This window comes from Mixophyes fleayi, chromosome 9 (genome assembly GCF_038048845.1).
Source record: "Mixophyes fleayi isolate aMixFle1 chromosome 9, aMixFle1.hap1, whole genome shotgun sequence".
Lineage (NCBI taxonomy): Eukaryota > Metazoa > Chordata > Amphibia > Anura > Limnodynastidae > Mixophyes > Mixophyes fleayi.
The window spans coordinates 28,219,806-28,230,370 of record NC_134410.1 but is presented as its reverse complement, the minus strand read 5'-3'; the positions used below and the strand labels follow the sequence as shown (position 1 = coordinate 28,230,370).

Genomic DNA, 10,565 nt, shown 5'->3' with positions numbered 1-10,565 from the left:
TTCTCTCCGTGGTACTGCACTTCTCTGGTTTCGACTCGGCCTGTCTGACTACTCTCAATTCACTGCCCTGGTAACTATCTGGGAGAACCGCGACCTGCACATCACATGCAGCAAAGTCCAAACATCCTTACGGGGGTACCTGGTGAACACCGGTGGTGCGTTAGACTTCGCGCCTTCCAGTTTAGTAGCGCCAATACCAGTCAGTGATATTCCTAGTGAAAGACGTGACAAATACACACACAAACAGACGGAGAGAGACTAAGGTCAATTTAATAGCAGCTAATTAACCTAATGGTATATTTTTGGAGTCAAATGGGCTGGATGGAAACTTCCATTTATAATGAAAACCAAGTAACTAAATTATTTGAAATATGGGAAAGCTACACAAACGCACTTCCGCAAAAAAACAAATTCAACAAGGTTTTCAATTTACAAAGTGGAAAACTTGACAGAAACAATCTGTTTGTCTGTTATATCTTATTGTTTTTGTTCTCACCTGTTTCCTTTCTATATAAAGTTAAAACAAAAACACGTATGAGACCAGAATTTTACTAGGTCCTCCCATTGATATATAACTTGGATGTGTGTATGCCCATCTTTACTGCCCTGGGAGCCACGCTGGAGTGCCAAGAGCAACTGGAGCACTTGGAATTTTTAGTACATCAAGCAAAATGTGTTATAAATTCTGGAGAACTGATGTTACAGTTAATACATTCTTGTGATATTGATACTGTTTTGCACATACTTTTATTGCATATTGTTCCCCCTTGCGTTGACTTTCCCCTTCTTTTATGTATCCCCCCGTATTGTTTGATTTGAGTTCAATAAAAATTAAGTTGTTAAAAAAAGAAAAAAGAAAATGGTCAAGGAATCAGATATCATTGAAACACTTATAATGAGTTATAGTGACATCAAAGCAAGGAGATAGCTGGACGGGAATTGGCTTCATACTTAGATCTTGATATCGGGAAGTAGGTTACAGCTGGTTATGATGTCAATTTTCTCAGACACCCCTTTCAAGTCTTCTAGGGCAAGTCGGATGCTGTGGGACGCATTAATAATCCCATTTTGCGAATTGTTAAGCTGACTGGTCAATGTTCGGATCTCATTCGTGGTCGTATGATAGACCTGACGAATGGTGTTACTGACGTCATGGTACAGACGAGCATTGCTTTCCAAAAGTTTCTGCTGTAGTAGTGTACTATATCGGCCTGGCTGCTGTATATTCACAATAGGTTTCTCTTCCATACCAACTGGAGAACTTTCCTGCTCATTCCTGATGACCACCAATGGAGGTAGGTCCTTCTCCAACTTCATGGAAGGTGTGTCATTTTTCTCAACAACATCATCATCATCGGTCTCTGAGGCTTCTCCTTGGATTTTCACACCACAGGTACTGGAGAATGACCCAGTTGGGATGGAAGTCACATACATCTCTTCCTCATCGTCAGTCTCAGAAGCCTCCCCCTTTACAATAGTTTGGAAGCTTCGAGAAGACATTTCTAAATCCTTATCTTTGCTAAGGAAGAGCAAATGCAAAGTTGTTTACATATAGGCAGATGAATTGCAGTTTTACAAATAAATGAAAGTACACTCTGTAAATACAATGCTTCCCTATTTATGATTTACTCTCCTTTTTCCAACAAGCAATCACTGTTTCATTTGCTACAGAAAATATCTACTGGCTCAAATGTGCAGTCCGGGACTGAAACTGGCTAGCTAAGATGATGGAAGGAAAGAAAGAGATTGATGAGTGGGAGGACCAATTAGAACCTGCAGGCTCAATGTCATCAGCATCACAAAGTAACAATAAAACGTCTGTATGGACCAGTTCCTAGTGTGTGTTCCAGGGAGGAAGGCAGATGGCAGGATGGTTTTCTTTCACCCAAGCCACAAATGCAGCTTTAAATTTTAAGAGCTGAGGGTGTGATGGTTGATGTCCTTTCTGCATTACAAAGAGGGTTATGGTGGGGAAGGAAAAATGACCTCAGTGTTCTCCCCAGAAAAGTTTGGGGGCAGTGTAATAGTTCACAATAATAATAATAATAAATAAAAATGTTGGAGATTATTACCAACACTTATTATTTATAAAGACAATGGAGGTTATTGCCCCCTTTTTGGCTGGAGTGAACACTTATTTCTTTTTAGAATTAATGAATTTTTGTCATGTGTGGCAGCTGGACCTCTGACTATCTGGACTGGTCAGACTGGTGGTCAGTGGTCTGACACACTCTGCTGGTGGCAGTGCTCACACAGTCCTGTTATCATAGGACTCCTTCAGACTCCAAGAACCAGGTGACAAGTAATAACTGCTGGGTGGAGCGCCCGGGAAATAGGTTCTGGGGAGAACACTGGACCTGAAGGAAACTTTTTAGCTAACTTTAGTGTTTTATATTCGGAACAGTGTCAGCTCCTTTTCCATGATCTAAACAAGCAGGAAGGCGAATGGCGCTGGAAGACTGAATATTGCTGAGACAGCAAGTAGACGGCAGTTCTGTGGTCAAGGAGAGGTGAATGAATGTACATGAACATGCTTATGTGTCAATAACACAAGGCCTCTTCTTATCTTTAAGAACATTGTTACTTTCCTTTACCATATAGATCATTTAACAACAATTGGTTCTTGTAACCCAGAGATCATTTTTAAACAGCCTTCATGTATTTTAGGGTATTCCATATCAACAATACTCAAGTGTCAACCTAAAGAAGATGAAATAGTAAAGAAAAAACAAAGTTGTAGTTTGCTATAGATGCAATCACAACATTTGTTGTAAATTTTGGAACCTTGATGAGCCCTCTGTAACAATTTATTGAGGTCAGATTTGCAATGCTGGAGAGAAAGGAGGTTTGAACGCTGGATTACTGGAACTGCCTGGAAGATTGCACAGCTCTGGACTGTAATACAGAAGTGAATACAACAGGGGAATGACCTGCTGAATTACTGTACTGTAGATTAAGACACTAAGATTAAGGGGGTGGGCTGTTCCAAAATGGACCCTTTAAAATGTATTACACCAATGACCACAATTATTTACTCTGCATAGGTACACCATAAACTACCACATAAGAGAGTTGACAGGAGAATTAGGGCACAAGCTAGGGAGGTAGGTGCAGTACTGTTAATACCATGGAACGCCCTCACCTCACAGTTCCGGTTACTGGCAACACCTGGACAGGGACGAGGAAACGGAGTTACTCAGGGCGGAAGTTGTTCCTTCTCCTATTCAGTCTGGTGTGCCTGTCACCGGAAGTGGGGCAACACGTAACTGTAACGTGACCGCTGCGCCGGAAGTGGGGCTGTTATAACCAGGAAGACATGACAGAAGTGTGAAGTGTTTACAAAATCGACTTTTTTCAATTTTTGGGTTTTTACAGCGCCGTTTACGTAAAATACCCTGTTACTGTGTGCTGTTATCTATATCTAATGCACGGTACTAGAAGAATTGTCTGAGAAGGGCAAGACGAGAAGCTGTACTGCCATATGCTGCTCTATACTACACTGTGATTAGATGGGTCAGGGCGCAGAATGATGTGATATGGTAGAAACAGAATATTGAACACATCTAATGAGACAGTGATTGGTCCCACTCACACAGCAGCAAGAAGCTCACCATAACCCAGGCATGGCTGACGAGACCTTATTTGCACTGTTGCATATGGAGATGATCTCTCACGCACATAAGAGTGCTGGGCAGGGTGAAGAGGTAAGAGCCTTTTTTGTAATTGGAATAAATCACATTACTTTATTATTTATACAAAAACAACTACTAATATATTACACTCCTCTAACAACTTTGTCTCCCTTACCTTCTTCTCTAGTAATCATGTGTACTGTTATAATACAGATATGGCTTTTGATATAGGATAAAAGGAAACCCTGAATGTTTACTGTCTAAAATATTCCATTGCAAATCAGAATGAGCAGCTATAGGTAAACTGTCCACAAGTTACACAATTGTTTTATGATATATATTACAGCAAGGTATGTGTAGTGGAACAACTGTTGCTGAAAAAAAGACTATCTAGTCAGTTTCCCCATTCTTTAGCAAGTATTGTACATTGTGCAAACTTGGTATGTGCAGAACACCTCTTTTTTGTTTTGCCAAGTGAATAATAAGCAAAGTAATATGCACAATTACACATATGACATGTTAGATTCTGACCAAAAGAGACTTTACTGTCTTGTCTAGCAACCAGGTTGTTGGTAATGCTGATTTTTAAAACCTATATATTTTTTATGTTTTCTATGCAAACTTTTATTAGTTTCCCTAACAAAATCAAAATGTTTGTCATTCTAGGATCAAGGGAGGCACATCCGAATCTTAGAAGGAATGGGTTTTCGAGTGGGACAAGGACTTATTGAAAGGCAAGTATGGAACTTGCTGTCCTATCCATTCCGTTTGACATGCATGTGCATAGAGACCCAGGGGTATATGTATGAACCTCCGATTTCTGCAAGTTGCCGGAAATCGTCGACTTTACAGTAAAAATTTAAAGCGGTGATGGCTTGTAAAGGCAAACTTGCAAATTTGGAGATTCATACATTAACCCCACAGACTCCTGTGCTTACTACACAAAGTCTAGGGCACAAATATATTTCAAAAGTGTAATGCTGGGGGGGAACACATTTGGGCCCATGAACACTTTGAGTAACAAAGTAAAAGTTGAAAAACTTGTATTTCCAGTGTCCCTCCTAAACTATTTGTGCAAAAAAACTATTTACAATTTACACAATACAGATTGTGACACCTGTACAATTTTTGTCTTCTTACCCCTCTAGACTTACTAAGGACAGTCCTTCCTTCAAGGATGACCTGGATAGTGTAAAGGTTATTTGTAAGGATTTTTGGACAGTCATCTTCAAGAAGCAGATTGATAATCTGAGAACAAATCACCAGGTATATAAGATCCCTCTTGGGCTTATTATATGCTAGCTTTTCCCTTCCTTACTGCAGAAGATTTCATTCTACATAATAAATGTAATCTGATCTTTAATTTTGGAAATATAACATTAGGGATTGCTTGCAAACTAAAATGCAGTCCCTACTTCTTATGAGAGCTGCTGCTTTGTTATCATGTTTTCATTTTCAAAAAGCATTTTAAAATTTGATATATAACAAAAGTTCTGTAATATGCGCTCCACAATATTGTATCCACAAGTTTGATGGCAGCTACTCCAGTTTAATCACCCCGACCAGAAATAGGGAGAAATCTACAGATAAAGAAACAAATAGAGCCAGAGAAAGCTCATAGTGTAATATTGCCAGGTACCATGTAATATAAAATACTCAAATATAAACTGCGTAAAATTGATAAATTAAAAAGGGCTTATCTATATAAAACTCTCGCTTATCCCTCTTCAGTCTGCTTGAGTGATATCACTTAAATTCAAATCCAACGTGGATAGAATAAACCTGAGGTAATACAATAACAAGTCACACATGTGGAATAGTCTTAAAAAAAAAAAGGTTCATTTTATTGTAAGGGTTTTTAACCATTGGTGTAATAAACGTTTTTTTAGACTGTTCCACATGTGTGGCTTGTTATTGTTTCTTCTCCTTTCAACATTGGATTGGAGTTTAAGTGATATCACTCAAGCAGACTGAAGAGGGATAAGCCCTGTTTAATTTATTAATTCTACGCAGTCTAAATTTGAGAATTTTATATTATTTGGTATCTGGCAGTACACTTTGAGCGCTTTCTGGTTCTATTTGTTGTGTGTGTATATGTGTATATGTATGTAATATATATATATATATTTTTTTTTTTTTTTTCTCGCAAAATTGGACCATTCTCCTAGGGGCATATTCAATTGTTGAATATCCCCGCCGCGTAAAAACTACCTCCGTTATTACGGTAATAGTTAGCTGGATTTCAGCTCGCGGCTCAGGGAGGGAGCTGAAATCCAGCGAGAAAACTACCGTAGTAAAGTTTGTTCCACGCACTATTACCGTGATAACGGTAATAATGCACGGACCGCGAGATTTTCGACGTTTCCGCCGACAATTGAATATGCCCCTTAGTGTTTGACCATGCAGATGCTGCTCTTCCTCTTCTTTGTTTTTCTTTTACATACCGCCATGCTGGGTCTTACAAAGGAACCCCCCATGTATTTACCCACATTGTGAACGTGTTTTTGGAGGTGGCAGCTCTAAAGACACCTAAAAAAATAACTGAAAAACTGTTCTTGTGGACGCTGCTTTTTTTTACCTTCTAGACACTTTCATTCTAAAAGAGCTGAGTCTTTGAGAGTTTTATGCATGTCTGTTGCTTTGTATAGGGTACGTATGTCTTGCAAGACAACAGGTTTCTGCTTCTGACCCAGATGTCCTGCAGTAAACAGTATCTAGAGGAAGCACCAAAGGTACATCTTATTAGTGTATGGTGTCAGCAATTCTATATACTCTGATGTTGATAACTTGTCATAACCTTATTGCTTTCCCCATTATATTTCAGTTTCTGGCCTACACCTGTGGACTCATCAAAGGTGCACTTTCAAATTTAGGAATCAATTGCACAGTCACTGCTGAGGTTCCAATAATGCCTACATGTAAGTTCTAATATTGGGTTTCTGCAAAATAAACCTGCTACAGTGGAGGTAGCAACTCTGTGATTTACGTAAATGTAGCCTGCTATTATCAATATATTTATATACTGCCAACATATTATGCTACAGTGTACAGAGAATGTTTATTAGTTCACAGCAGTCCCTGTATCAGTGGAGCTTCCAATTTATTTTCCCTACCACAGGCACATGCATTTATTGTTGTTAATTTGTAAAACCCCATCATATTACGTAGTGCTTTCCAGAGAGTGCGCAGATCTGCACGCACACTAATGACAATTTACTTTGAATCCAGTTAACCTACCTGTATGTTTTTTGGATGAACCCAGAGGACCTGGAAGAAACCCACATGGGCATGGAGAGGAACTAGTGACATTATTATGACAATGGCAACAGCCTTTTTCGTTTGCACAAATTTTCATGAATATCCAACAATATCATTAAAAATGCAAAATAGGATAACCTAACAAAAAAAAAAAAAAATGTAGCAAATAAATATGTAGAAATTATGATATTAAAAGAACTTTTAAGAAACTGGTTTACAAAGATAGAGGATGGAATAATCGTGGATAACTAAAAATCTTTATATGTTGGAAACATTATCTGCAGTGTTGGATAATCCTAAAGTAACTGCCAACATACTTATGGAAGGCTGGAGAAATTGCACAAGGCAGATAGGGGACACCTAAGTAAACTGTTGGCGCCTAACTTTTGGCGGTAGGTTTATAAATGTCACATGGGATGGACTATTTACCTTGTCCCTTGATAAGTCCAGCAACCAAACAAAGTTTACAATAGATTGGTGTAGAGAAATGTAAGCATTGAAGACGCCTATTAAGAAAAAAAAAAAAAGGTTACAGTAGGACATAGTGGGAGGTGATTCGAACGATGGACCAGATTTCGTGAATAAAGAGTAGATGTCAATGGAAATGGCCTTTTGGATGTTTTGTAAGAAAGAAATTGGTAATGCAGATATAAGTCTATGATCTTTATTTCTTCTCATTCACCTGAAATCTTAACTGATTAAACAGCACTAACTTAGTGTCTTTTCTTTTTTTTTTCTCCATAGGTAAATTCCAAATCATCATCTCCAAGACTTAGTGAAATAACAATCAATCTTTTAATACATCAGGATAATGTTTTCTAAACATAAAACAAAATGTAAACCAGCAATATTAGCTATGCAACGGGTTTCAAATATTCCAAAATGCTGTTACAAGATGTAGTCTCTCACCGTCACTTACCAAAAAGTATATATTTGTGGGTTAAATCTCAACAATGCACTTTTTATTAAGTAAAACAGGGCCATTTACAATCTTATTAATCCATAGTTATGACTATTAATACACAACCACCATTCAGTGGATTAATTATTCTGAGGGATCGATAAAGCCATCCTCTTGCCTTTTTAGTCACTGCCAAGTTATTCAATGTTTAGAAAAGGAACCTGCGATCAGAAGAGAAATCCATATTTCCATGTTGTTGTTTTTATAACGGTACATACCCTGTCCACTTGTTGTGTTTACCTGTAACTTAAATCATGGAGTTGCTTTAAAGATTTCACCCAATGTCCTGTGTACAGCACTATTTTTTTTCCTGAAGTCAAACCTTATCACGTACTACTGTTTCTCTGTACAATAATTAAACTGTGATTTAGTTTCTGTTAGTTTTATGAGCCTGCACTGTTTTGTAAAGTCTTTCTGAATTAGTTTGTTTTTCTGTTTGTTAATAAAGTTTAGTTTAATATACGTCTCACGGGTGGTAAATTAATCTACAGATGGAGGTGATCACATGTCAACACGTGGTCACAACTATTAATATATAGGAAACAAACCATAGTGACTTGAAGAACTAACAAGTCTAATGGCGGGGATCTGCTGTCTGACACCCCAATTGTTTATTAGTTATTTATTCCCCATGATTCAGTAATGACCATATTGTCCTGCTACAGAATATAGCATGTACTTTTGTCATCAATTCTATGTATCTGAATCTATTGGAGATAAGAGACCCTAATCTGAGAAATTCCATCAATTGGTGGTACAAAACGCTGCCTCAGTTTGATATTTCCCTCACACTTTCATATCAACATTACCTTAGCCCCAGTTCCTCATCAAACACAACAAATAGAGCAGTTTTCATGACTGCCGCTTCGGCAAAACGTTTGAAATAATTAAGGTTAACATCTCGTGCAATGTCAGCCAACATATTGTGAATCTTGGCATTTTTTTATTACCCTTGGAATGATGGGTTACACATTTTTGAGGAATTCAGGGACATTGGGGTAAATGTATTCGTCAAATTGACGATTTTCGTCGATTGTGGCGTCCATATTTAAAACGGCAATTTTATTAAAGGCAAAACTTTAATAAAATTGTCGTATTAAATATGGCTGTCACAATCGTCGATTTGATGAATTCGATGCTAAATACATTTACCCCCTGGCCTTTATGGATACACCTTGCGATATGCTTTGTTTATCCTCATCTACTCGAGCTTTCCTCTATTGTAGTAGTGACCTGTATGTACTCACATTGGAATAACATTTACAATACAATACAATTAAATTGTGAGAGTAATAGTAATGAGATGCAAGATTACTGCTGGCCAGCAAATAGGTGATAATATAATGAGGTAGACTGAAGAATAAGTGACAATCTGCAAGGTTTGGTGGCAGCACGTGGAAAATCAGTTCACATTTACATTTTTCTTTGTACCATGTGCGTAGATAAATGTTATGCTGGAAGTGAAAACACTTGTAATTACCGTAATCCCCCTACCCACTGTTTAACATCCCTTGCGGAAGATCTTGCTATTGGCACTCAAGATGAGTTGATCAGCACATGAAGTAAAAAGCAAGGTGCATCAGCAGAGCAAGGACTTGTCAGTAGGTGATAAAGAGGAAATGCTATAGTTAGAGGAGTATGATATAGAGCAGTTCTGGCCAACCTGTGTCTCTCAGCGTGTTCTGAAACTACAAGCCCCAGAATGCTTTGCCAGTAGATAGCCAGCCGATAGTTGGCATGGCATGCTGGGAATTGTAGTTTCACACCACCTGGAGAGCCACAGGTTGGATAGGCCTGATATGGAGGGATGAAATGCTCTGGGTGGAAGCGGATGATGGCATGCTATGGCTGAAGACAAATAGGGAGAGAGGGATAATATCTCTGGTGCATATTATGTTGATTTAAGAGTGAAGTGGTGCTCGTATATTGTGGCAGCAATAGGTAGGAAGTGCTTATAAGGGAATATCCTATAATTTTACTAGAGAGCCATGATATGACTGGAGCAGGATGAGCTGGAAGGATAAAATATAACTGGCGTAGGGTTGGATGGAGGGATGAAATTCTATGGTTGGAGGCAGGGCCGTAACCAGGGTGGTGCCGTCGCCCAGGGCGCAAGGCCAAGGGGGCGCAGCAGCCGCCCACTACCTGCCTCCATACCCTCAGCCACTGAAGGGCTGAAGAGAGAGATATTAACTTACAACAGTTTGTTGCTTCTGCCCTTAAATTCCGCAGTGGAACGCATGTGCGTTCCACTGATAGGAAGTTCGGTATTTGGAACGCAAGTTCCAAATTTGCATTCCAAATGCCGAACTTCCTGTCAGTGGAACGCACACTGCGGAACTTAAGGGCAGAATCAACAAACTCTTGTAAGTTAATGTTAAAATCTCTTTCTCTCTCTCTCATTTTGATTATATGAAGTAAATTCATAATAAAACTACATCTGCCGCAATGTTTATATATATATATATATATATATATATAAAGAATTATTTCAGTAAAGTGCTAGCCACACCCACACATTAGGTTGGCCACACCCACTTGTTAAATGCCACTCCCACTTAGATTGGGGCGCCGGTGCCCTGTCTCGTCCAGGGCACCAAAATGTCTAGCTACGGCACTGGTTGGAGGAGGAAGGGATGAAAGGAGGATGTGTATTGATGACATGCTGTGTCTGGAGAAGAATGGGGAGAGAGGGATAAAATGCTTTCACTAGT

The 10,565-nt window shown here is 38.8% G+C and overlaps 2 protein-coding genes across 3 annotated transcripts; one reads left to right on the top strand and one right to left on the bottom strand.

Moving 5' to 3' along the window:
* Positions 1–254: 254 nt before the first annotated feature.
* On the bottom strand, positions 255–3,243 carry BLOC1S3 (biogenesis of lysosomal organelles complex 1 subunit 3). Of its 2 annotated transcripts, none has more exons than XM_075187150.1 (2): positions 3,148–3,243; positions 255–1,519 (listed from the first exon to the last, which is right to left on the bottom strand). In XM_075187150.1, exon 2 carries the CDS (start codon positions 1,498–1,500, stop codon positions 952–954), a length of 549 nt encoding a protein of 182 aa, XP_075043251.1. In that variant the 5' UTR covers positions 1,501–1,519; positions 3,148–3,243; the 3' UTR covers positions 255–951. The 2 variants fall into 2 exon arrangements, with proteins under 2 accessions (XP_075043251.1, XP_075043250.1); XM_075187149.1 differs by having other exon boundaries at positions 3,143–3,242.
* A 22-nt stretch (positions 3,244–3,265) lies between these two features.
* TRAPPC6A (trafficking protein particle complex subunit 6A) lies at positions 3,266–8,313 on the top strand. Its single transcript, XM_075187151.1, has 6 exons — positions 3,266–3,704; positions 4,299–4,366; positions 4,781–4,898; positions 6,281–6,364; positions 6,457–6,550; positions 7,635–8,313. The coding sequence occupies exons 1-6, from the start codon at positions 3,624–3,626 to the stop codon at positions 7,664–7,666; spliced, it is 477 nt and encodes a 158-aa protein (XP_075043252.1). The 5' UTR covers positions 3,266–3,623; the 3' UTR covers positions 7,667–8,313.
* The last annotated feature ends 2,252 nt before the right edge of the window (positions 8,314–10,565 follow it).

What these genes read in the sequence shown, in the direction of transcription:
- BLOC1S3 (XM_075187150.1), bottom strand. Translation starts at nt 1,500, where the DNA reads ATGTCTTCTCGAAGCTTCCAAACTATTGTAAAGGGGGAGGCTTCTGAG.
- TRAPPC6A (XM_075187151.1), top strand. Translation starts at nt 3,624, where the DNA reads ATGGCTGACGAGACCTTATTTGCACTGTTGCATATGGAGATGATCTCT. An exon ending in ATCTGAGAACAAATCACCAG is followed by an intron (nt 4,899 to 6,280) that starts GTATATAAGATC and finishes TGCTTTGTATAG; the next exon opens with GGTACGTATGTCTTGCAAGA. An exon ending in GGTTCCAATAATGCCTACAT is followed by an intron (nt 6,551 to 7,634) that starts GTAAGTTCTAAT and finishes TTTTCTCCATAG; the next exon opens with GTAAATTCCAAATCATCATC.